Here is a 25,756-nt window from a genome sequence, read left to right as displayed (position 1 = left end):
TTTTCTCTTTCAAAAAGAGCAATGATTGGACTTTCTCTTTTGCAACTTGGGGTTGTTTTCATATCAGATTTACTCAATGTGTGAGGCGTGCACCATGCCATCCAATTTATTCACTTGCTCATCCACTTTGAGCATCTTAATCATTATACCTTGGACTGTTGACAATGATGGAGGTGCTCTCAATTATTTTGTATGTTGGATTTTGATTTCAAAAATTTTTGAATGAACAATTTGAATATCCTAAAATTGTATATTGTTCTTAAGCATATTTGATATCCATCAATTTTTTATAATTCACTTTTAATTTATTAATTAAATGTATTAATGATGCTTTTTAATATAATAAGAATAATAGAAATATTTTCTTATGTTAAACAAAAGAATCCCAAGAATATAAAAATATTGGCTTTAATTTGCCTTATTGCCCGTTCCACTTTAATTTGTTTTCCAAAAGGTTGCTTAACTTTTAGAGAAAAATAAATCTAACTTACTTGCCTGTTTTGCAATTAACTTTCACGCAATGAAATATAATTCTTATCATCATTGAATAATATTTTTTATCATTCTCATAGACTTTTATTACTTCAAAGTTATATATCTTTTTAGAAACTAACAAATGTGTTTTTAGTGATACATCATAACTTCCGTGCTTTGGTACATACACATGTAGGCGTCACAAAAAAGACGCTTGGCGTGTTCAGGTAAGTCTTTGTCCTTTGAATAATGTTCATTAATAACTTTCGCTCCGTCGTCCGACAACCACTGCGGTAACTCCGGAACGGATATCATTTCAGGTATATTGTATCCGTTCTTTTCACCTGTATGTTACAATAACAAATGTAATCATGAACTAATATAAATGCGATAAATGTAAGTTCATTAGTTACCTTTTCTATCAGCCATTGAGTCAAAGAAACACCATGGCGCATCTGGTCCCGATCCCGTCTTCACAAATGCCACGTAATGTGACGTTTCAATACAGACAACGGCAAATAGTTCCATGAATATACGTGGCACATGTGAGATGTGGTTGACCATTGCTTTGTAATCCCTTGGTATGGATAGCTCCTTCCATACATGTTTCATTCTAGAAAAATGTATATGTTTTTTTTTGTACATGAAATTTATGTGGCGCAGTTGTAATATTACCTTTTTTCATGTTTATGAATAGTGTTAACGCATTGATCGCAAAATGCGGTCGACTCAAGACCACTGTCGGTCTGTAAGCAGCCAAAACATTCGCGACATTCAAATTCAGCCAGATTGCCACAAACCGCACAATGACGAGGGGCTACAAAAAAACACGTAATAAAATTAGTTATCTAGTAATTATACATTTCTGCAGTACTCTTACAATCTTCAATGATGTTTGTAACGTCCAGTACTTGTGAAGGCAAAATACGTGGATACATTTTGAAGCTTTTGCCAAATCGGGGCATTTGTATAATCAGACACGACGGCACTTCTTTTAACTTGATGTCGGACGAATGGAAGCTCTGCTCAAACAATTGCTGAACTGTCGGAAATGTCAATCGCTCATCTTTCTCCACAAACAATTGATAAAAATACGAATCCTGGCCAGAGCTCAACTAAAAAAAAAATAAATTGAATTACTAAAAAAGTAAGCAATTAAAATATCGTAAATATACTTTTAGGAATGGCTCCACCCGCATTATTTGCGATAATAAACTGTTTAAGAACTCCTCGGGATCCTTTTCCTCACTGGTCAAACCACTAACGGAACTCAATTGATCCAATAATTTACGAAGTTTCATCACTCGATCGGCACGCACAAAGACATTCTTGCGCAACGGATTAACAATCTCATCCCGCAAAACATTCTGCACCTCACTGTAGTGCGAAATGTCCTAAAATTATATGTGTGGGAAACTTTCGTTAGATATTCGCATAATGCATTAATAATATTACCTGAGGACCTTGTCGTCTATACAGTATAGAATCAAAAACGCTTGTAAATGTGAACATGGAAAACAATGTTGCATCCAAGTAGCAGGAATTATGATGTCCTTGAATGCCTTTAAATTTGCCACACGTTGCCTCAAGTTCCTCCATATTATGTATTCCTAAAAATCAAATAATTTATAATGACTTAGCAATTAGAATATTTGAATAGCTATATTACTTACTTAATGGTGCGATAGCGCCTAAAACAGACGGGCAATCAACATGCCCAAACTTGACGGCGTTAGTATCGGTTGACATCATGCTGGCCGCTTGGCTGCCCTCGGATTCAATAAACCTGCGATCGTTGGTGCACTTGTTTGATGGCACAAAGACAGCGCCACCCTCGCGGCACTGAAATAAACTAAAAGAATGATTTGTGTTGCATGAAACAATGTGTGAAAATCAGTGCTGTCAATTTAACCTTTTCCGCATGGGTTTGCCTTAACAATAAATAATAAATTTTGAAAAAATGCTCTTTTTAATATCTAGCCTGTTTTTGAACTAAATATTCCGATTTATCACAAATTCGTGGTTTGTATTTTGCAATTTTCGTATGGCAGCGACTATGTCGCAACACTGATGTTGAAAACAGCTACAGATCGATTGAATTTGAGAGAGGTAGTGAAAGAGCTAAACACCTTGCAGCCCATCAGAGAAATAAACACATCACATAAATATGTGTATAATATGTATATAATATTTACCGAACGCCGTTGTAAGTGCCATCGGATGTGTGTAGATTGCGCAAATTGGGATCATCTTCAACTTCGATTCCCACCGTAATGTGTGGCGAATCCGGGGTAATACCGATCCAACGAATGACGCCATATAAATCAGCACATATTCCAGCATCGATCACCTCAACTAATGAGCCAACAACTAGTTTTGTGCCTGGTATTTCATGCAATTCCTGATAGTTTGCGCTACTTCGATCTAAAGTAAAAGCAACGATAAATTAAAGAAACAATCAGTGTTACGTCAAGCAATGTGAGAAAAATTCGACAATCTGTTAACGCTACTATATACCTTCATAATCATAGTCATAATCGTCGGTGTCTGTCTGTATATTGAACTCCAAAACTGTCAACGGAATATCATCCATTGTAAACTAATACTTATACTATATATATTTCTCAATATATGAATGAATTTATGCTCTATGCGCTTATTCAAAATAAAGAGCTAATTTGAATAGATCGTTTTCGAATAGAGAAACTAGACGCAACACAAAGAACAAACTTATTCTCTCGGATGCAGAGCACGACAAATTTATTTTTACCACGAGCGTATGTGTATCTATAACTAAATGAGCTGCAGAAGACAAACTTCATGACTGCCTGCATTATACCCTAGTTCAAAATAAAAAAACTGCATACAAATTGATATAAACTCAAATTGATATAAACACTAGTAAAATTTCTTTTTTTTTTTTTGTTTAATAATATTGATGACGCGCTCTTAGTATCATTATCACAGAACTTAATTCACTTGCAGTGTATTTTATCGCGCTCGTTAAATTGCTAAAAATAAATGTTTATATATATTTAGATCGAACTGAGAACTGAGAGTCAGCTGCAGTACGCTGAACTCTGGCTAAACAATCTGACGTGTGTGGCTAACTGAATACACTACTTAATCTAGTAAGGAATCCATTTATTTTTACCAGTATTGCCCACCACAGGCTTCTGATCGATCGGTGAAATAAGTCTTTCGGCAAATTCCTTTTTCTTAGGATACGCAACTGGTTTCTCAAATTTGTTGTCAAGTGTTTTGCCATTTAAAATCCCAGCAGCTCCTCCAGCGTTAGCCGGCCAATTTGTGCCCAACAATTCGGCCAAATCCACGTTTTTATTATCGTGAGCATTGTCGATCACAATGACATTCTCATTTTTGGTGGACTCTTCAATGTCGCTCTGGTTTATAACAATGATTTCCTTTTCTTTGAGATTACTCATTGTGGTCGGATTATTTAAAGTGCGTATATTTTGTTCAAGCTGTGAATTCTTACTTTGAAGTGTGGCATCCTTTTCACTGGCCTGATGTGAAACTTTCACAGGTAAAGTTTTGTAGTTGTTATTATTAGATAACTCATTATTATTACTATAATGCTTGTTATGCCTTTTAGGCACGCTATCATTACTGTACAACGGTTTGTTATTTCCGCCTTGATACCTGCTTGGAATATTTAAAACCGATGGCACAATAGCTGTGATTTTGTCAAAGGTTTCGTTGATTAATTTCCGAGGAGATAATTTATTGCTTAGCTCATCCGGAACACGAGTTATGCGATCAGCTGTGGTAAATATTGTTAGCGGAGCTTCGCAATCCAAATAGTTTTTAGCAAAAGGAATGCTGTCGATTTGTGGTGAACAAACGTTGGGTTGCTAAAATAAAGTATTACATTTTATTATTTTTTTTTTGCTTAGCTAAATAATTGTGCATTGTTATGATTGTCTTACCAAACAATTCATGCTTTTTAAATTAAAAACAGAAATTCAAATTCATTTCAACCATATTAAAACTTGGTAACGGATTCGATAATTCGACCGTTGCAAAAATCAATGTTACCAGTGACGATAACAATATCGATAAAGCTTATTTGCCTTATATTCAGCTGTTTAAAATGTAATGCATAGTCAGCGCTTCCCAACACTATTGAGTATCATCAATAATATTCACGAATATCTCAAATGGGGAAATACAGAATATAAGCAATTAGTCATGGACAAACAAGCAGACACCTCATTGTTGTACTTCATTAAACATTTCTAATCTGCACTCTAATACAGAGGCAATATACATTACCCTTGCCTCACAATCGAATAAACAAAATAAAACCCATTTAACATACCAGAATTTCCAGTCCAAAGAAATAACCAACGGGATTCAATTCCTCCACTGGACCAATGTAGCGTATAATGCAATCGAATCGTATGTCCTTTTTAAACAACTCGCCAGGTACACTTAGGGTATCCTTCTCTTTCAAGTTAAGTACCCAACGGCACTGCTCCTTATTGCGCACCAGACGCAAACGACGCCCCGGATTGGCAATACTTATCACATATGGCCAAAAATCTTCGGACACTGGCAGCACATCACTTATTTTACATTCGTAGAGCTGCGTGTTCACATTGCTAAGGAAGTCAACTAATTGCACAATGCACTTTTCACCTTCAATTGTTTCATATATCTTTATAAAGGTGCCAGCCTCTACAAAAAGTTGAAACAATTCTGGGGTGTCTGTTGAATATTCCGAATTAGCAGCGTTGACATATGTAATGAGTTCAGCTCCACGCGTTATTAACGCATATTTCGAATAGTTGTTGGAATTAGAGTCCATTTAAATGAAATGCCAACACATTAGCCAATAGAAATAACTAATGTTCAAAACAAGGCTGACTAATAACAAAAAGAAAATATTAATAGAGATGTGAAACAATATCGATAGACGTGCATACATTTCGATAGTTAAACCTTGGATTATTATGGGTGCACCTTTTTTCCATTGATTCATTAAAATCGATAACTATTACATATTTAAATTGCAGCGAATATTAATTAAATAATTTCAATTAAGATTTATTTCCAAAATTAAAGGAAATTTTGGCATTTATTTAACACACTATTTTGAATTTAATTTAATTGCTGCTACTAAAACAAAATATAGTATTTGCGAGTAATATTCAACATCAAAGGCAATTTATTAAAATACGTTTTGAGTTTTACCACATATTATCAGCATCATATTTTTTTGTTTTTGAAAAGTTGAAAGTGATAACTAAGTTATAAGTAATTTACATTATTTTGGATAAGTGGAATTGTTAATTGCTAGTATATGTTTTAGTATTTACATATCATTATATTGTTTGCAAAGCGCTTATAACCAGCTCAAATTTCAATAAAAATACAAAGAAATACATATTTGTTTTTTTTTGTTTAGTTTAAATGAAACCCTTTTTCCTTCGTTGCAGTTAATAATCGTTCTTTCATTATCTCCTCAGACGGATAATCAGGCAGCTTCAAGTAATGCACACAAGTGTTCACCGATGGATAACTGCCTTGTCCGGCATCCACTTTACGTACCACCGTGAGCCGAGGATGCAAATTAGCCAATCCGCCGGGAGGTAGACTACTGCAGCCAGTTGTGAATTGCAAGAAAGCCTTGCGCTCAGCACCCGACAAGCTCAACAGAACGTTAACGAAACGCAAAAAACCAGGGCTGTTTAAAGAAATTTAATTAGTAAAGTAAATTAATATTATGGTAAAGAATGTCTCACCTTTCTTTGGAGTAGCCTAGTTTGGGTTCAGTGTATGCCATCAGATCCTCACGGGTCCATTGCGGATATTGCTCGCCGCAAATCATCATTCGAGCTTCGCATGGGTTGAATGCTGCCAATTTGTTTAGTGGAAACACTTCACAGAATCCATCGTGGAACGCCTGCATCTGCTTGGCAATGCCATCCTGCAGCATAAAATTGAGCAGCAACTCGCAATACGCCTCCAAATTTTCGATGTTCACCTCAATCGAAGCGCCATTGGGCAATAGCTCGGCATGTGTGTATCCGTACACGGATGAGCTGGGCAAATAGGTAAATGTTAGCGCCAAGTCCTCTAAAGATACTTCAATATCATTCTTGGTGCATAGTTTCAATTTATCAATTAATTCCTTTTTGCTATCACTACTGAGACTGGCATCCATTTCTATAACCTGCTTACGCATCAACAGGTCTTGTAATTCGATTAAAAATTGATAGCGCGTTGGATCAATTTCCTTTAGATTTTCAATGGTTAGAATCCCACTGAACCAGCTACTGGATTGTGTTAAATCGGCATTAAACAGTTTAGAGAACGTGTTAGTCAACTCAGACCCTGCTGAACTTGTCAGATCCTGGAAGCGTGCATTTGTCTTGAGCTTCAGGTCATTGCGCAAAAGTTTGTTATGACAGAGCAACTGCAAAAATGATTTGGAAAGCGGCATATCAACGAGTCGCATATCCTGAAGAACCTTGGCAATAAAGACACCAAAGAACCAGAAATACTTCGCTGCTTGCTCGCAGATCTCAGAGTTTTGCGGCAATGGTGCCGGGAAGAGTCCTTGCTCACGTCTATTGACATAATATCCAACGGGTTTCGATTGATCATCAGTGGGATCTTCCGACGCATCCTGAGCAAGAGGTAGTTCAGAGGACTCGCTGAGCTCATCGTCGCATAGCCACATACAAAGATCTGAACGCTGAATTTCCGCGGCAACCAAAGCATAAAATTCCAGAGTGGGACCCAGTCCAGTGCCTTCCTCATCAAGGAATTCCACTTCCAGCACCGACTTGCGATTGCAGTGCGCCTTCATCACCTGAATGGCCCACTTGAGCAGATCCTTATTGCGCGGCACCTTCACACGCTCATGCTTTAAGCGTCCAACACGGAAATCATGTTGATCATCGCGGCGCGGACTCATGATTGGAATTCTTTGACGTTCCGTGGTAATGTCCCGCTGAGATTGCAAGCAAACAATGCTGCGCGAAGCGCCAAATGCCGTGCAGTTGAAATACAATTGTCGTGTCTCAAACGGAAACAGGAAGGGACACGATTGGTTAAGATCCTCACACCAGTTGGGCAGAGCATTACTCGAGAGCACAAGCGGATCGTGTATTTGTTGCTGCAACTTGTTGGTAATTTTCTTACTCATAAACAGCTCAGCCGGCAGCAAAGAATGGTCCGAAACATTTTGCTCCTGGGCCTCCAATTCCTGTTGATTTAATCCATTAATTTGGATAAGCAACTCCAGCACATCCTCCACCGAACACAAGTTTGTATCGGTGACATTTAAGCCGCCATGCACTGGGGAATTCGGCGACAATGTCGATGCACCGCTTCGAGATGAAACTCCCGGCGTGTTTTGTCCCTCATCCGATTCCAGGTATGTGCATTCTTGCACTGTCGGCAAGACCTCCCGATAGACAATCGTGTATGTGGGTTCCCACAACTTGCGGAACTTGTCGTTTTTGTTTAGCTGACTGTTCTGCAAGAGTTCTTGAACAGCCCTAAAAATGGTCCACTCACTGTTGTCCAAATCAATTTCCACATCAGGAACTCCGCCTACTCCCGGGCCGCGCAATTTCAAACCCAACATTGTCTGCTCATTATTGGGCTGCCGGCTTTGATGAAAACTCTCCATGTTTGTGTCGGGTGGACAGATTTCTAAGTCCGAAGTTTGATTGACATTGGTGCGTCCAGGACGCGGATCAAACGCTGGAATGAGTGCCGAGAACTGGCGCTTTAACACAAACTCATCGTCCCAGGACTTGCGCTTGCTGACGCCCGCCAAACGATTCTCCAGTGACTCGTCGTCCATAAAGGTCAACAAGTTCCGAGATACCATCACTTGCAAAAGAGTATTGCCCACCTCTTCGTACTCGTCCTCGTTCTCCTCTTCATCGTTCTCTTCGTCCATATCGTCTTCATCCTCCATGTCACCTAGCAAAGTGGGCGCACGACAGCTCTCCAAAAAGTCCTCCAACGACACCTGTTCGCTGTCACTCGACGTAGAAGTTAAGCTCATAGTTAGGGTCGGATTTATGGAGGGTGCTGGCTGCTGGCTGACTTTCATATTTGTGGGATTGGGAGCAGCATTCGCTTCGTTGTTGGATGACAGGCTGGGATAGCTCTGGGCGGTGCTCAACAGCCCCGAATGGAAATTGCTGGACAAAGCAAGTTTTACAAGACTCGTCACCGAGTTTGGTCCCCTGGGAAAGAAAGAGCTGGCACCGACATTCTGGTTGCTGTGCTCGTTTTTATTCGCGTTAGTTTTGTTCGCCTGATTGCCGCTGCTTTCGTTGTGCGTATCCTGCGATGTGCGACGTCTCGCGATGGCCGCAAATGTCTCCAGGAAACTGCTGTGCACGGCTGCCTCCGAGGTGGATGACACTTCCGAAGAGCTTGTTGTCGTTAGATTGGGTACACTAATACTCATTTGATTGGAAACGGACACAACGTCATTGGAGATTTGCGGATTCATATTCTCAATGTGGCCCTGATAGGCTGAAACAGCGGGAGCATCATCGGAACTCGATAGATTCGGTGTGGGCATGGCTGACTTCATTGCATCATCAGGAGTTTCGTTCTTCGGCAGATTTCCAGACTGTATGATGACGGAAACCTTGGGATTACCTTTAAGTCCGCCCGAGACATTTGCACGATGTAAATGCAGCTCGTCTGCAGACAATATGTTGTTGCTGTTATTGCGCATTGTATCCACAATAATTTCTCGCGATTCGCCTGGGAACTGGGAAGAAGAGCTGCCTGAATTGCTTTGCTTGAGGTTAATCAGTAATCCCTTTGCGGAATTGTTTGCATTCATCTTATTGTTCTCCTCAATGTGTGCAACTCGTATCACATCGCTGGCAACAACAGTGTCACAGGATTCACACTCTTCGGGCTTGACAGCAACATCGTCCTCCTTTGATATCTCCACAATTGAAAGACTCTCAGTGATGGTAGCCAGGTCGGAGACATTGCTGGGCATGGAATTGTTGATGGTTGATAGATCGGCAATATGCTCCAGTTCGCGTATCAAGGGCGACGGAATATTTGGCTTGGCCATAAGCGTTTGTTCCACTCCAGAAGCTGATGATTCACTGTATGTGGCTTGTGTGTCTCTAGTTAAAGCGGTGTTGGATTGGTTTGTGGTTATCTGTGACTTGGCCGAAATGAAAACATTCTCTGCTATTGTCTCCACTGTCTGCTTCCAGGCAAGGTTATCCGCTGAAACAGTTTGATTTGAAGCATCCTCAGCGTTCTTGTTAATCTCCGTTGCCTCTGGCAACGATGGCGTCGAACTCGATTTGCGTGAAGTCAACACGTTGCCCTTGTCATTCTTCTTGGATGCCATTGGCACCATCGAGTTGACGCCCTCAAACACGGAGGCAACACTCTCCAAATTGGCCAATTTCAAGTCGTATTTGCCCTCGGCACCCATGCGATATGAATTCCTTACGCCATGATCCCATTTCACATCAATCCATCCATTGTGTATCTCACCCGTGATGGTTCCTTCACCTGCGCCATCTTGGTCATCCCAACGCCAATCGACGCCACGCACAACACGCGCTCCACTCGTGATGTGCTTGAGTTGGGCTCGTATTTGACGTCGCTCGCGTCGCGTCTTTGCTTCTGCTTCCTTAATGGTCTTACCAATGTCGTCGCAGACGCCAACAACGCGACCATACACCTCAAAGCCGCTCAAGCTCAAATAGTGTGTCTGTCCAGAGGCATTACGTCCATTCTGTTGTATTCGAATGTGCCTAAATCCCTTTGTCTCCTCCGCAGCGCAAATGATGGGCCAAGTAGCTGTGCTGCCCGGTTCCACCAAGCTTTTGTCATCCACATGAGTGATAAGTGTTACCCAACTGTTGCCGTCCTTTGAGGCCTGCAGTAACCAGTTTCGCAGAGCCGAGCGACCGTAACCACGAGCATGTCGCAAAGTGTAAGCTGTGGGCACAACGTAGACACCCAAATCAATGGCAAACCAGGCCTTCTTGTTATCCTTGGTGTGGCAATTGAGCGAGACGCTGTCGCGCGACAATATGTCCTCCAGTTTACCATATGGCAGCGTTTTGCCTTCTGAACTGGTGACTTGGACCAGCCCGTATTGGGCGGGATTCACCCATTCGCAGGTGCGGCCATTCGATCCAATGTAATAAATTAAGCCTTCCTCGTCAAAGTCAAAACTGTGCGTGAACTGCAGATCAGGTTTGAGTTCGCGCAACTTTTTCAGATAGAAGAATGTTGAGCGATCGAGATCATACCATTGCTTGGCCACCATTTTCAGCAGATATTTAGCCAGTTGCCCCACCGTCGCAAGCGGTTCTATTTTCAGTGTGCGTCCAGTGCGATCGAAGAGTGTGCTCTCGCAAGCGGATCGCTCCAGGCGAAAACGAAGACGCTTCTGTAGAATCTGTAGGCCGTAACCGGTGCCCGGGGCATCGTATAAAAAGACAGGCAATTTCTCTGTGCTCTCGAGGACTGCAACTAATTTCTGTATCAAAATGCTTGCCGTGTTCTTTGTGTCTTCACCAAATATGCACTTCTTAAATATATCGATGCGTTCTTTCAACATTTTGTTGGTTTTGCAGCGTGACAAGTTGTGCTCCCAATAGTTGTTGGACAGCACAGCGACGAGTGCCTGGACAAGACCAGACGAATGCATCTCATATGCACTCACAACACCGTCCTCGTGTATCAATTGCGATAGATTCGTTAATGATGTAAACAATGTGTTGGACCAGGTATTATTGTTGCCCAAACGTTGCTGCTCAATGGCCAGATTAATTTGCTTGACAATTGCCGTGAGCTTTGCAACAGCACCCCGTGGTATTATCTGAGCTGATTTAAAGTATTTGTTGTAGATTTCGCGCGATAGATTTCGCACTTGTATCTTTTGCACATCCGTCTTGGACTTGATACGCTTCTTCTTCTCGGTTGACCAGCCAGAAGCAAAGTCGGCGCCCAGCGAAGTCTCCGCTGTGAATGAATGTTTTGTGCCACGATTGCTTTCGAATATAAATCCTTGCAGATCCTCTTGTAAAATGGTCACTTGATGACCTTCGGTATTGTGTATTTGCAATTGATTTGGCTTCGGCGACTGCATTACCCAATTGCCCACGACAAGCCGCAGCACACAAACGGTGGGCAAAATTGGTTGTGAGGGTGTCCCTGGAGTTACACTGGATCTAGCGCGTACCAGCTTCTCCAAGAACTCACCACGATTCTCTGTAATCAAGTAAAGCAATTCATTTATGTACTACATACAAAGAGTCATAAAAGTTGTTGAGTTGTTACCTGAGCTGTCGTTGCCATTTTCTGGACTGCCGCTGGAGTACATTGTGGCTAGCTTGCCATCAAGTATGAAACGAAACCAACCATTCGAGCCATTTGACAGCTCTAAGGCGGCGGAGTCCGACCAAACATAGAGGCAATCGCGACCGCGACAAATGCTCCAGTCACGCCAATGATATGGCTTGCCTTGCAAGATCTCCTTGGCATCCTCCATGGAATCATCTGTAGCGAAAATAATTATCTACATTTTAATAATGTTTAATTAGGGATATTATGCATTCAACACTTGCCTGACGTTGATCTGTGCGGCATGCACAGCACTGGGCATCTCTGGGCGGCAGCCAAATCCTGCGAGCTGGCTGTCAACAACTGCGAGCCGCCTTCCTCACTCTGATCCATTAAAGCTTGCACTTTAGAGAAAACGCCGAGTCTGGCGAAATGCTCGAGAAATTCTTCCTGTGTCTTACACATGAGTTCCTCAATAATATTTAAGATGATCAAGTGACCATCCTCATCATCCTGCAAGTTAAATGAAGAAAGCGTTAATGACACGACAAAACTACAAGTTTGAAGATCTGAAATTTACCTCACTATCCAGCACACTGGCAATGACTTCTGTCATCAGGTTGCCCACATTTTGGGCAGCCATCAAGTTGGTGGCCTCATCCTGTTTGGCGCAGATGCTCTTTAGCACCGATGGATGTGCGTACTGCACAATCTTCTTGATCAGTCCCAAGCTGGCACGACGCACTGAACTTAGCATGGATCCTTGGAACGTCCGACAGAAAATGGGCAACAATAGTTTCAGATATACAGGAGCCATTTCAGGATCCCCACGCGGCTCCATCAGTGTATAAGCTTGACCATCCTTGCTAGCCATCATATGACCTGATGACATCCATTCACCTGGCGATTGCAGAATAGCAGCGACTTCGCGATGCCCATCATCAGATCGCTCGCGTGCCTTATCCAACGGCGTTTTGCCGTCCTCATCCCGCAAGTCGGGGTAAGCTCCAAACTTTAGCAAAATTTTGGCAATGCCAGGACGGCCAAAGCAGGCTGCGTAATGTAGAGAGGAACTGCGTTGTCCCTTATTGACATCGGCTCCCTTTTCGCACAAATACTCGACCATCTCTAAGGTGCCAAAAGCTGAGGCCCAATTAAGCAGCGTCTGGCCCACATCGTCCATGCAATTTACATCGACGCCACAAGCCTCGATGGCCTCTTGCAAGGCTTCCGTGTCCTTGGAGCGTATGCAATCGATGAGCTGACGATGGGTGCGATCATTGCTCATATCGTTGCGCTTAGGACGCGGCGCCAATTGACCCTGACTACTGGTGGAGGCATTGCCACGATTCAATGCCTGACGACCCTCAAACAGCAGCAGCAACAAAAGATCGGCGAATCGCATGCAGTCGAGCACACACCGCTCGTCGCCTTTGAGGCCACGTTCGATGGCATTCGGCAGCTGCGAGCGCAAGATGTCACGTGTTATCGATGGCGAACCGCGACACAGCGTGGACAACAACGAAATTGTTGTGGAAATCGATTGTGGGGAACGATGAGCTTCACTCGTTTGTATTTTGCTGGATGTATTGGCGGCTGCAGTGCCAGCCACATTATCGTTTAAACTATCCGTGTTGGATGCAGGAGTTGCATTTGCCGTTGTAGCTGCAGCAGTCGTTGTTGCAGTTCCACTTCCACTCGCACTTCCGGCTGTTTGTGGTCCACTAATTTTAGTAGCAGCTAACGTGTGATGACTACTAGTTCCGCCAGCATTCTCTAGGCGCTTCAATAACTCTGTAACTAGTCCGTATTCAGCCAGCGGCGCTGGATCTATCCATTTGCGTGTAAAACGATCCGCAACGGAAGCAAAACATTTTAAAGCGCCATCCGAAACCATGGCGTCCTCATGTTGTAGCAATGTACTTAGACTCTCCACACAATTATCGATGCACGGCGAGTTGGGCTCGACTTTGGTGCAGAGACGCGACACCACAGCCATTGCCGAGTGGAGCGTATCCTTGTGCACTTGCGACCCACTATCACGTATAAAGGAGAGCACACAGTTGAGACCACCGCCCTCAAAAACAGCTCCCGCCTCGCGGGTGCAAATCAATTCAAGCACCTTAATGCATTGCTCGGCAAGATCGCGCGAAGTACGCGATGATAGATCCGCGACAACGAGGCGATTGCAGATCGCTTTGATGGCACCCTCGATAGAAACAATACGGCGTGTGCATTCGGCCGACACATCCAGATAATATGTGATTGCTCTGGCGGTCACTTCGAGCACATTTTCGGGTGCCAGTTCATCTAAAAATATCTTGCACAATGCCGGTAAAAACGTGCGTGGCGGACAACTAATAAAATATGAACAAAGTGTCATAAATATAAATTATTCAACTAATGGAAAATAAAAAAAAATTTACGAAAATTACCTTTCAAAACAACGATCAACATTATCAGACATCAAAAGCAACATACATAACTGCTCCAGGGCAATTAATTGCATATCCCGCTCATCTCCTTGTCCCATGGACAACCATTCCAGTAAAGTTTCTGGATCTACGTCGCCCATCTGCAAAGCAAGACACAAATATTATTGCAATATTATTTCTAACACTTGCTAAACAAAGGCAGCGGGCTCTCTCTTGTGACATAAGTTAATTAACTTGAAAATGTATTTACCCTAGTAAACAGATTTTCTTTGTTATGAATTTCACGCAAACTATGATTTAAAAATAAATTTGCACGTTGCATGTCACTTGGTATCATTTCTTTTGTTTCACTTTATTTTTAATAGCAACAATGACTTCTGTGCCAATAGTCACTAAATACTCCAATGAGTCATAAAGAAAAGCAAAAGAAATGGAGAAACAAATAAAAAAAATCAATATAAAAACACAGGAAGAAACTCGCATGGCGAGTTCAACTTTTTCTTGGATATACAACTTTTTTTACAAATAACTAATAAATCAGTTCCTTAGTTGTATTTACTTGTTAGTCAATCTCTTAATATGTATTATTAAACCATTTAATCAAAGAAAAATTTGTGAAAGGTATTAAGTTTTTTAGTTTTTCTTAAGTTTTTAATGTCTTCATTTTTTTATTTAAATCGTATGAATACTTTCTTTTGCATTTTTTATTGGGAACACTTACCGTGTATTCTTAATGTCCAAATTAATTTTTGATGTGGAATAGTTATGTCTGAAATTAAAAAAAAATAAAATATATATATTTATACATATATAAAGTCAAATAATAAATTGCCTCAAAATAAATATCCATCAAATTAATTCTTATAAAGGTAGTCAACAACAGTTTCTAATCAGAATAAAAAACCCACTTAAATTAGAGCGCACGAAAAGTGCTGACACACAAATGTATTATACGTACATATTCACATACTGTAAATAAAATTGTTGTGGTAAAAAGATACTAAGTTATAAACATTATTTTGACAATAACTTTTTTTATTTTATGATGTTGCAATCTAGTTTAAAAATCAGCTTCATAAAACTAGTTACATGAGATTGAGTATGATGAAATTATGTATCCATATGTAGTTACGTATATGTATGTATGGACCTAACAAAGTTTTTCATATGGTATGTATGAACATAACAAAGTGCGTATGTTAAAAACAGGCATACATATGTACATACATTTGTATAATATTGATATTTTCATTCCCGAGTCACTAATCACCACGTATATTCAAATGTGTGTGTGCGCTTACATACATTTGCATGCATACATTTTTATTGACTGGCAATCGTTGCTTAATTAACTTTGGCAAGTGCGCCATTGCGCATAATATGTACACTTTATTGGCTTTAAGCCTTACACACTTATGTACATAAAAGCAAGAAATATGTACATTCGAATGTATGTGTATTCGACTTGGTGCACTTTCTACATATACATTCATACATATTCATATGTATGTACGTATTCTTCATTTATGGCAAACGAAGACGTAAAAGCTTATCTGTTATGTAAAACTATGCTTAATCGTTCACTTTTGTGACAATATAAAACAAAAACCACAAACATATATGTACATATATTGATCAATTCTATTTTTGTCAAACCTTTTTTGCTACTTTTTCCATCCGTAACTTTGTGAACTATTGACACAAACACGTGAGTTTTGTAATTACCTTAAGCATTCTAGCTCGGCACTGCATATCTTCGGCCTAAAATTGTTGTTATTTATCACTTAATTGCACATTTGCAAATTTTCACACTTTCTCGTAGTAGTATTAAATTTGATAATTTAATATTGCCTAAAAATTAAATGCCTATTGAAAACACACACATACATATGACAAGTGTGACCACAAACGAAATTTGCCAAAAACATTTCTTTTAACTCTAAAATATACCAAAACACTATTATTTTCCACCTGATTACACTTCATTTGGTATAATTATTTTTTTTTCTTGAGTAATTTTTAAGTGGAAATACGTCAAGTGTATTTAACAAATCCGAATTTAAAAAATTACACATAGAGAATAATAAAAACAATTCCACAAATGTAAATATGTAATTATGTAAATACTACTTCGGTGCCATTGCTTTACTAATAGCGTTAGTATTAATTTTAATTATAACTAACCTTTTAAATAATAAAAATAAAAAACAATTGCAACAACATTTTTTAATTGAGCGATAAGCTTAGAAAAACAAATTATTCTTGGTCACACTCACCTGCATTACTACTGAAATTTATATTATTACGTATCGATTCTTTGCAGCTCGATAACATTTTTATGCAGCTTTTCGATACAATTCATACTTTTTATGATTATAAGCGCCAATGTATTTTTGTTTTGTAAACAGCTACGAAACAGTCGCATTTGTATTTATGTTATATACATATGTATATGGAATGTTTTAGGCAACACTTCAGAGAAGCTATCCAAATAAGTTTTTCTCGGTAATTTGAAAAGTGAATTACATTGGCCAATGTAGAATTTTCTAGACCTTCATACATTTTACCAAACAATCCTTTGGTTTACGTTTTGTAAAATTTTTCTTTTTTGCTGTTCAAAAGAGCAAGTTGCCTTTAAGCATTTGAAATACCATATTGCTAAACAATAAAAACCATATTAATTTAATTCTCATTTATACCGAAATATGCGTAAATCTATTAATATACATATATATATTTACATATGTATGTACATTAATTAATTCAATTAATCTAATGACATTCATTGAAATATACTTATTTACAAGAAAACACAACTCTACATATACAAATATAGAGCGTTACATACACATGCGTATATTTACAGCAATGCGTTTTGTTTATAGTATGTATTAATATGTAATTACAAATGGCAGTGTGCCCCTTTTAACAAATCTTAGATGTACATCATTTCCGCCATCGAGGACATTTTTTTGGGAATGTGCACCATAGTATCAAAATAGCTGGCCAGCTCGCCAATGGTCACATCGTCGCAATTCCTTCCGCTCGTTGTTGCTAGATTGTTGTTGCTGGCTTCCTGGGAGCATGAGAGTCTAGAACTATTGTTGATGGCAATTGTAGATCGCTCCCTCTCTTTTTTTTGGACTTCATCTGCGGCGCTTTGTTGTTGTTGCCATATGGTAAAGTTCTTGGACAACGGCCTGTGAGTAGTATTGGAAATGGCTTTCTTTGATTTGGATTCATCTAGCAAAATGTTGCATTCGCCGATCAGATCACGAAAGCTGCAAGCATTATTTATGCTCGACTTAATGCTGATATTATGATTTCGAGATTTGTGAAAATTTGTGCGACTTTTGTCATCCAATTGTAATGGAATCATTCCATTAAAATTACATTTCGCGGAATGCTGTTTATCGTTGGCAACGACTCGCAAAATGGGTTCGCGCAATAGACTTTTCTTTGCTAGAGCCACACTGTTCTTTTTCAATTGTAGCTTTTGCACACCAGGCGGATTCGCAATATCAAAGTCATCATCAACAACAACAGCATCTTCATGGCCAAGTTGTTTTTGTTTGATGTCACAGTCGCTGGCATCAATATTATTTTTTGATTTCCGCCTAATGCGACGTATTTTACACGGCATATGCTTTGTATTTTGAAAAATTGCCGAAATTGTTCTCGCATTCACACTAATAGCATTTGTGCTGTAAAATGGATTTCTATCACGCAATTGCATTTGTTCACTGTTTGATGTTATTTTTAGTTTATCCAAGTCGTCGGGCAACTCCTCGGTAGACATTTTGCTGTTTTTTCTTTTGCGTAAAGCGTTGTTTTGTTTATTATCTTCTTTGTTTCGTGTTGTTTTATTCTTGTGTTACCAAATTTAAATGTTATTCTAATTTTTATTGTATTCGAGGATCGACTTTTATTAAATTTTCTTTATTATTTACTATTTTGATGTAAGTGTTGGACAACGTTTTTATTTGCCATTTTTGTATGTTTCCAAACAATGAGTCAATATGCAGGGATGCAAGTTATTGCCACTGTTAGCAGCAATTTTTCATTAACAGTAGCATTACCAAGTTTTTTTAGGTGCTTATTTTACTTTTTGCTTCTATTTAATTTTTTTCAAACATAATCATATTTGATTCTCAAATCCTATTAGGTGTTGTACACATATCATATTTGATTCTCAAATCTTATTAGATATTGTACACTTTTTTGTAAATTAAAAATGGTATTGCACCATTTATGGTATTTTACATTTTGGTATTTTTTGAAGTGCATCTTGCGGCCTCTCGAAAGTGCTTATTATCAATTATAATTTGGAAGTTTATTTTCACAGACTGGTTTGAGACCGCAACAAATAATGGTAAGTAGATAACTCCTACCTTTAATTACATGGAAATCTGCCTTTTCATTTACACCTTGCCATATATCGAAATATGAAATCATCTTAAAACTCATAATTTTTATGGAATTATGAATGGTTGGCAATTGTTTAAATTTTGCATTTCAATAAAAATTCATATAACATTCATTTGACCTTTACCTTTTGGACTAATTATTCCGTTCAATGCGAAAAAGTACATATTATATGTTTTTAATTGGTTTTGTTTTATATACATATGCATTTTTTTTATTTTTACTGGAATGTTCTAAATACACTTTTTAGTGAACATTTATTAGAAATTATTTTACGGCCTAAATTGCATTTCTTTTAATTTATGCCAATATAGACCCCGCCGTTGCATTGCATACACACATGCAAATCTATATTTGCATGTATTTTCAAGTGCTACACACTTATTCCAATACATACATATACATACATATGTGTGTTATTATTTTTCCTAGCAAATTTGTTGATTTGTTTAATATCATTTTTGATTATCTAAACGATGTATTGTTGTGTATTGTTATAATTCTTATTGTATTATGGTGTTCTGCTTGGAATGTAATAGGATTCTTGTAAAACTTGTGTCACAAGTTGTGCATTTTAATAGCTATAATTCTGATTGTATTTATGTGTTCCAATCGGATTTTTATAGTATTGTGTTCCTACTAACCGGCTAAATTCCATTAGAGCCATAATACAGTCGAACTTGACTTTGAAATACCCGCTCTACCTTAAAGAATATAAAACAAAACAAGTGCAACTGCACCTGTTTAATTGAGATTAATAAAAGTGTCGCTTTCTCTGTCGCCCTTCTACCCGCTATATACAAATATTTGCCTAGTTGCATAATTATGTAAATGTCACTGTGAACTTTGCCATGCAAAAGCCTTTATCTAAATCCAGTGGCGATTGTGGGCGAAGAAGAAGCAGCAACAGCGGCGTGATTGCCTATTTTGTCTTATCGTGCAACTTATTTTATTTGTTTGTTTATGACCTTTGACGAGTGTTATGTGATTTCTAATTAGCGTTAAAATCACTCGAAACTTGGTACCACATACTGTTCCTGATACTTCTGATATCTCACTAATTATTGTTTGTTATAAACCATATACTAAAACACGGAATGTTCTATTATGATGAAATGAGCGTCTCAAGAAAATCTGTCCCCGAAATCTAAGACCAAAGAATTCTTCGAAGTCAAAGTAATTTAATTAATTTTTGATTTTACATTTAATTTTTTTAAAACCTCAAAGTATTTATAATATATGATACATAATTTTGTATTATATAAATTAAATATATACCCACGCAAGTTAAGCAAAAAAAAATAAAAATCTTAACTACTACAGACAAATTACTAAAAAAATTTTCCAATATTAGTATAAGTATTATTAGTAATTTGTAATGATTATGGTTTGTAGCTTATATTTTGTAGCATCTTCATGTGCCTTAACATTTTGTACCGCATCTTCTGACGATTAACTAAATTAAATCTGGAATTTCTTCACAGGCTGAACCTATTCGCATTGTGGTTACTGGCGCTGCCGGTCAAATCGCCTACTCCTTGCTCTACATGATCGCTAGAGGCGAAGTGTTCGGCAAGGACCAGCCACTGATCCTTCACTTGCTGGACATTCCACCCATGGTTGGTGTGCTTGAGGGCGTTGTCATGGAGTTGGCCGATTGTGCCTTGCCACTGTTGCGCGAAGTTGTGCCCACAACTGATCCACTGGTGGGCTTCAAGGATGTTTCGGCCGCTTTCCTAGTCGGTGCCATGCCGCGCAAGGAGGGCATGGAACGCAAGGACTTGCTGTCTGCCAACGTGAAGATCTTCAAGGTCCAAGGTGAAGCCTTAGACAAGGTGGCCAAGAAGGATGTGAAAGTTCTTGTAGTTGGCAATCCTGCCAACACTAACGCCTTAGTGTGCGCCAACTACGCACCATCAATTCCACGTGAGAACTTCTCGGCGATGACTCGCCTGGATCAGAATCGCGCCGCTTCGCAGATTGCCAATAAGTTGGGCGTCTCCATCAACGAAGTGAACAACATCATCATCTGGGGCAATCATTCCTCGACGCAATACCCGGATGCTGCCCAGGGCAAGGTTCTTGTTAAAGGCGAATGGAAATCAATTGCTGAGGCCGTTAACAATGATGCTTATCTGCAAGGTCAATTCATTGAGACGGTGCAGAAGCGTGGTGCTGCTGTGATTGGTGCTCGCAAAATGTCGTCAGCAATGTCGGCGGCAAAGGCCGCTTGCGATCATATGCATGATTGGTGGAACGGCACCGCACCGGGCAAATTTGTGTCAATGGGTGTGTTCTCTGATGGCAGCTATGGGTCTCCAAAGGATGTGGTCTTCTCATTCCCTGTGGAAATCAAGAACAAACAATGGAAAATCGTCGAGGGCTTGGCCATTAGTGAGTTTGGCAAGTCGAAATTGAATATTACCAGCAAGGAGTTGGAGGAAGAGAAGAATGAGGCCTTGTCCGTGTTGGATTCGAATTGACTAGCCGGCTCAGGGGACTCCAAATTGTGAGGATTGTGAGGCGTTAATCCTAGTTGCACATTTTGAAGTAGGCTTTTAAAACACACCCCCAACTTTTATTTTTGTTAGAAATGCATTTATGAAAAACAAACATTTCACACATGGCAATAATCTTTTGTATATAATATTAATAAAAACGTAGTTTCAAACAGTATGCATAGATTGTTTTTTAATATTGATTGATAATAATTTAATTTATTAATGCCGGCAAATCTAAACAAACACTTATGTATGTGAAAACAGTTAGGAATAAAACATGAATTTTTGAGTATTGCTATCGATCGATTGACAATCTATCACTGATCGTATTTATAATTTATCGTCATCGAAGCCTTGTTCCTCATTTGAGCTAGTCGAGCTTCTCTAGCATTATTTACTTCCACTCGCTTAGAAAAATATGCCATTGGTCAGTTTAAAATGAATGGCCGTTTCACAAATTTTGTTAAATTTGTATGGGAGTGTAACCAGATGAAAATCTTATGGAAATCTGTAATTTTTGTTGGTTTCATGGAATATATGGAACATATACTTAAGAAATTAAAACTTATGCATAAACTTAATAATGCATAAATCGACTACAATAACTTATGTATTTCGTGGGGTGGTTTGTTGCAATGAACAAAGGTATATGAGAATTTCATACAAAATTTTCAATAAGCAACTAAGTACGTTTCAATATATTATTTCTTCATATATTTTATTTTAAATGCCGGTTCTTTGCTATAAATATATATTTACAATTATGCCAAAGCTACTACAAGGTATCTTTTATTTACAACAGTGTAAATATTATGTTAATTTGGAATTTTTTTAGTTTAATTATATCCATGAAAAGAAGCCATTTGTAATTTTAGCAATTAAACGATTAAACGACTTTTATTACTTACGTAGTAACAAATACAGAGTAATTGTTGACAATAATTTATGGTAAATAAAAGCCAATATGTTCACATAAGAGAAGGAGGTGTTAATATTTGCAATTAATTGATGAATGAATAGATATAAAAGTTAATTAGTAGCATCAATATAATGCACACAATTTTGAAAAATTAGTGTTGATAAATTCCACAAAAATTATCGTGATCTTGATGTGTGTGTGTGTGTTAACCACAAAATACCTAGTGTAAAATTATAATTATGTATGTGTATTGTTAGTAAATGAGTTTGCAATTTGTTTTGTGTATTATAATTGCTTACATATGCTTTATAAATACGCTCAGTTGGGATACAATATGTCATAATGGCCTGGCCTATAAATAAGATAGACTGTTGGCTCTGATCCCTCGGGAAAATCATGGGCCTTGACTTGGGAGCCTTCACCTCGATCCAGATATTCCACACGCACTCCAACTCCTATCGCTGTGCATAGCGCAATGATATGTATGTGATCTGATTCCTTGTACATGGGCTCAACTTCTTGATGGCGGAATTCCTCAATTGTGAAATCACCCTCAATAAAATTTTGATAAAAATCAGCGTCCTCCTGCAGTTTTCCCGATGTAATCAAACGTAGATAAACAACAACATAATCGGAATAACCCTGTTCATTAAATATTTTATGCAGTTCGCTTTGCACTTTTGCAGTTCCTTCGGCATTTTCCGGACTTACACGCGTTATTACTTCCATAAACTAAAAGAGAAAATATAAGTTAAATCTATGATTTTAAATGGACAAATCGATGATATTACTGACAGTGTCATGAAAGTCTTCTAGCGTAAAGCTGGGGAAACCAAGCTGCACAAGTTTCTCTTTTGAGGCTTCGGCCAATTTGCGAAACTCTTGGTAAGCACTGTTGTTGCTGATTAAATATTCCAAATAAGAATAAGCAAACGCTCGAAAGAAACAATTGCCATCGGGTCGTGTGCGTCGTATGAATTTGTATTTCTTGGCCAACTCTTGAATTTTAGCGGTAAATATCTCATCTCCTTCGTATTCGGCACGTAAACAAGTTAGCGGCAATTGTTCGCTGACCAATGGAGTCGATTCAGAGATCTGTAAAAACAGTAAATGCTTTCCAGTCATTATTATTATTGGAATTAATGGTTCTCTTTACTAGCCTCTTTTTCAATTTCACGTTGTTGTTGTATAATCAATTCGTCGCGATTGCCATCGGTTTGCTCGAAAGACTCCATAATGGTTTTTAATTACAATTTTCCTTAAGTGTCACTAAAACTTTGTTGATTGTGCATTGAAAATAGAGGTGGAGAAACATCGCTATTGAGATGTATCGATATTTTAGGTATCGATTTTTTATGGCAAATATTGACGTTTTTTGCATGTAATGATTATACTTTTTTTTAGTTCTGAAGTACTCTAATTTTTGTTATTTTTACTTCTTTCGTATATATTATATAATATATATTACAATCTTTTCAAAAACTACTGAATATAATCGCCCAGCGATAAATTTATCGGATTACAGGGTGTTCCACAAAAATTATTAGTCATTTTCGATAAATTGAAACAGTTGCTTTTTGTATACTAATATTTTTATTTTACAACAAAATATAAAATAATATGTAAATTATATATATTTCTTAACCAACGAACAGCCTTATGCAGTACTATTTAGAGGTGCTGCTGGCAATGGGACTTCAAAGTTACTATTAGATTGGAATGGGACTGGTTGTAAGCGAATAAATTCGAATGGGAATGGTATTTCATGGTATTTATTGTCATACATTTGTGGAGGCAAGTCAATTGACGTGTTGTTATCAGTCACAATAATATTAAATTGCGACTCACTCTCCATGAATTTGACGGGCAGCACTTGACTCTCAGATGTAGACTGCTCCATTGAAGGGGGAGATGGTGATATAGTAGTTTTTGGGAAATCTATATGAGTGTGCTGCTTTATAGGTTGTTGCTTAATAGTCGGAAATTCGAAATCCTGTGGTGGTTCGGGCTTCTTGAAAGGACTAGACTTGTGTGATGTGTAAAATGCGGGCATGCGAGGCGGATAAAAACTTTGATAATTCTCTATGCTGGTTGTTTCTGCGATCTCAGGATTAAATTGCGCCAGCTCTTTTTCTTTGAGCTGCTTAGTGTACATGTGATCAAATTTATATGGTTCTGGATCGTGAATGTAGATGGGAACTTTACGTTCAACTTCGACTTTATATGGAACTGGAACTTTCTTTTCAACTTGAACGGGAACTTTGATCTCAACCGGATAGGGAACAGTCCTTAAGACAGGATAGGGTTTTGGGACATGCACGATTTTCTCCATTACTCTCTCGACTACATACGGTTTAGGAACGTGTACTGGTTTTGGTATTTGTACGACCTTTTCAATAATCTTTTCGACGGGCACATGAACAATTTTCTCTACCGTCACATTTACAATTCTCGGCACTTGCACAATTTTTTCTACAATTTTCTCAACCGGAACATGTACGATTTTTTCAACTTTATAGGGTTTTGGTACGGTTTTAATGACTTCTTTGATGTGGTTATGATGATGATGGTGATGATGGTGCTTTACTTTGATCTTAACTGGCGTTTCGTGTTTCTTGTTGCCCACGTGTTCAACACCCTCCATAATTTCCTCGTGGCTCTCGTAGTGTTCCGACGGCTGTGTCTGAGAATCTTCTGTGCTCGGCTCGTTGATATGCTCATGTATTTCCTCAAAGGTTTCATAGATCTTTTCCTCCCTGCCTTGAACCTGTCTCTTGGCATGAACTGGTTTCGCAAAGTGGACAGTTTGTCGCTTTTTCTTCGGACGCCTTTTTCGCACTTCGTAGTAATCCTGATTCAAGCGAGAGTTTGAACCCTCGCTAAATTCCCGATAATCAGGATGAAGTGATTGTTTTTTCAAGTCTCCATGAGTTCGGTTTCGATGATTGAGAGACGTATTCCGATCCTTAAGACTGGCATTCGATTGTCCTGCCACCGTAAGCACAAACAATGGAATGATTAAAATCGAAAACACCTGAAATAATCCTTGTAATGCCTTAGCTTGAAGATGAATTGGAGGATCCTATTATATGACTCACCCATGATGTCATATTCGATAATTTATGATTTGATGTTGATGCAGCCGATTCCTCAACAGCAATGAATTCCTTCATTAATCGTTTGCGAATTTATAGGCTTGCAAAATCATAACATTGCATGTGTGTATTTGAAATTAATGATTTAAGTATGAAATTTACAAGAAATTATGTAATGTGAAATCGGTGGAATTCAAGTACAAAGTCAGGAAAAAGTGTTTTTCTCATTTTTTACACATCAAAGCACATGATTGCGTGTCTTTTATTTTGAACAGACATGATGCCGACTATACCCAATGTGTAAATATATATATTTTTTATATCAATATTTTTTTGTAATAGGAGCAGCTTGTCTTCTTCTTTTAAGCATATTTATCTTCATTAATCAGGCACGCTTGGATGCGATTCGATGCAATTTCTTTTCGACTCAATTCCGGACATCACACTTGCCAAAGAAAAAAGAAAAATTTAATGAATATATTTCTGGTTTTTGCTTGCAAAGTTACTGAAAAATAAACCACACAACATTGCCTGATGTAATTTTATTGAATATTTTAAATACGATAGGTTTTTTGT

The 25,756-nt window shown here is 38.4% G+C and overlaps 6 protein-coding genes across 7 annotated transcripts; 1 reads left to right on the top strand and 5 right to left on the bottom strand.

The window, feature by feature from the left end:
- Positions 1 to 553: 553 nt before the first annotated feature.
- On the bottom strand, positions 554 to 5,386 carry LOC133850748 (ubiquitin carboxyl-terminal hydrolase CYLD). 2 transcript variants are annotated; one of them, XM_062286927.1, is made up of 10 exons: positions 4,817 to 5,386; positions 3,629 to 4,349; positions 2,670 to 2,898; positions 2,148 to 2,326; positions 1,930 to 2,084; positions 1,650 to 1,868; positions 1,355 to 1,589; positions 1,150 to 1,291; positions 888 to 1,087; positions 554 to 818 (listed from the first exon to the last, which is right to left on the bottom strand). In XM_062286927.1, exons 1-10 carry the CDS (start codon positions 5,303 to 5,305, stop codon positions 625 to 627), a joined length of 2,763 nt encoding a protein of 920 aa, XP_062142911.1. In that variant the 5' UTR covers positions 5,306 to 5,386; the 3' UTR covers positions 554 to 624. The 2 variants fall into 2 exon arrangements, with proteins under 2 accessions (XP_062142911.1, XP_062142912.1); XM_062286928.1 differs by lacking the exons at positions 3,629 to 4,349; positions 4,817 to 5,386 and adding an exon at positions 2,992 to 3,108.
- Positions 5,387 to 5,634: 248 nt separating this feature from the next.
- On the bottom strand, positions 5,635 to 16,135 carry LOC133850747 (E3 ubiquitin-protein ligase Ufd4). The gene is made up of 8 exons (XM_062286926.1): positions 15,966 to 16,135; positions 14,962 to 15,009; positions 14,241 to 14,380; positions 12,386 to 14,162; positions 12,090 to 12,318; positions 11,803 to 12,021; positions 6,243 to 11,733; positions 5,635 to 6,184 (listed from the first exon to the last, which is right to left on the bottom strand). The coding sequence occupies exons 3-8, from the start codon at positions 14,378 to 14,380 to the stop codon at positions 5,902 to 5,904; spliced, it is 8,139 nt and encodes a 2,712-aa protein (XP_062142910.1). The 5' UTR covers positions 14,962 to 15,009; positions 15,966 to 16,135; the 3' UTR covers positions 5,635 to 5,901.
- Positions 16,136 to 16,895: 760 nt separating this feature from the next.
- On the bottom strand, positions 16,896 to 18,234 carry LOC133838388 (uncharacterized). The gene has a single exon (XM_062269465.1). The coding sequence runs from the start codon at positions 18,037 to 18,039 to the stop codon at positions 17,176 to 17,178; it is 864 nt and encodes a 287-aa protein (XP_062125449.1). The 5' UTR covers positions 18,040 to 18,234; the 3' UTR covers positions 16,896 to 17,175.
- Positions 18,235 to 18,463: 229 nt separating this feature from the next.
- Positions 18,464 to 21,341, top strand: LOC133838379 (malate dehydrogenase, cytoplasmic). Its single transcript, XM_062269455.1, has 2 exons — positions 18,464 to 18,612; positions 20,150 to 21,341. Exons 1-2 carry the CDS (start codon positions 18,610 to 18,612, stop codon positions 21,146 to 21,148), a joined length of 1,002 nt encoding a protein of 333 aa, XP_062125439.1. The 5' UTR covers positions 18,464 to 18,609; the 3' UTR covers positions 21,149 to 21,341.
- On the bottom strand, positions 21,221 to 23,504 carry LOC133838397 (ubiquitin thioesterase otubain-like). Its single transcript, XM_062269479.1, has 4 exons — positions 23,246 to 23,504; positions 22,881 to 23,180; positions 21,850 to 22,817; positions 21,221 to 21,715 (listed from the first exon to the last, which is right to left on the bottom strand). Exons 1-3 carry the CDS (start codon positions 23,318 to 23,320, stop codon positions 22,404 to 22,406), a joined length of 789 nt encoding a protein of 262 aa, XP_062125463.1. The 5' UTR covers positions 23,321 to 23,504; the 3' UTR covers positions 21,221 to 21,715; positions 21,850 to 22,403.
- A 154-nt stretch (positions 23,505 to 23,658) lies between these two features.
- LOC133838307 (uncharacterized) lies at positions 23,659 to 25,325 on the bottom strand. Its single transcript, XM_062269377.1, has 2 exons — positions 25,184 to 25,325; positions 23,659 to 25,119 (listed from the first exon to the last, which is right to left on the bottom strand). The coding sequence occupies exons 1-2, from the start codon at positions 25,256 to 25,258 to the stop codon at positions 23,743 to 23,745; spliced, it is 1,452 nt and encodes a 483-aa protein (XP_062125361.1). The 5' UTR covers positions 25,259 to 25,325; the 3' UTR covers positions 23,659 to 23,742.
- Between the last annotated feature and the right edge of the window lie 431 nt (positions 25,326 to 25,756).

Source organism: Drosophila sulfurigaster, chromosome 2L (genome assembly GCF_023558435.1).
Source record: "Drosophila sulfurigaster albostrigata strain 15112-1811.04 chromosome 2L, ASM2355843v2, whole genome shotgun sequence".
NCBI classification, from domain to species: domain Eukaryota; kingdom Metazoa; phylum Arthropoda; class Insecta; order Diptera; family Drosophilidae; genus Drosophila; species Drosophila sulfurigaster.
This window is presented reverse-complemented; position numbering and strand designations above follow the sequence as displayed.

Excerpts from the sequence above, each read along its gene's own strand:
- LOC133850748 (XM_062286927.1), bottom strand. The coding sequence starts at position 5,305 with ATGGACTCTAATTCCAACAACTATTCGAAATATGCGTTAATAACGCGT. Across the intron at positions 1,292-1,354 it reads TACAAACATCATTGAAGATT|CCCCTCGTCATTGTGCGGTT; the intron begins GTAAGAGTACTG and ends GTTTTTTTGTAG. Across the intron at positions 1,088-1,149 it reads ATTCATAAACATGAAAAAAG|AATGAAACATGTATGGAAGG; the intron begins GTAATATTACAA and ends ACATTTTTCTAG.
- LOC133850747 (XM_062286926.1), bottom strand. The coding sequence starts at position 14,380 with ATGGGCGACGTAGATCCAGAAACTTTACTGGAATGGTTGTCCATGGGA. Across the intron at positions 14,163-14,240 it reads GTTGATCGTTGTTTTGAAAG|TTGTCCGCCACGCACGTTTT; the intron begins GTAATTTTCGTA and ends ATATTTTATTAG. Across the intron at positions 6,185-6,242 it reads CTAGGCTACTCCAAAGAAAG|CCCTGGTTTTTTGCGTTTCG; the intron begins GTGAGACATTCT and ends TTCTTTAAACAG.
- LOC133838388 (XM_062269465.1), bottom strand. The coding sequence starts at position 18,039 with ATGTCTACCGAGGAGTTGCCCGACGACTTGGATAAACTAAAAATAACA.
- LOC133838397 (XM_062269479.1), bottom strand. The coding sequence starts at position 23,320 with ATGGAGTCTTTCGAGCAAACCGATGGCAATCGCGACGAATTGATTATA. Across the intron at positions 23,181-23,245 it reads AACGTGAAATTGAAAAAGAG|ATCTCTGAATCGACTCCATT; the intron begins GCTAGTAAAGAG and ends CTGTTTTTACAG. Across the intron at positions 22,818-22,880 it reads TAGAAGACTTTCATGACACT|TTTATGGAAGTAATAACGCG; the intron begins GTCAGTAATATC and ends TTTCTCTTTTAG.
- LOC133838307 (XM_062269377.1), bottom strand. The coding sequence starts at position 25,258 with ATGAAGGAATTCATTGCTGTTGAGGAATCGGCTGCATCAACATCAAAT. Across the intron at positions 25,120-25,183 it reads TATCGAATATGACATCATGG|GTGTTTTCGATTTTAATCAT; the intron begins GTGAGTCATATA and ends GGATTATTTCAG.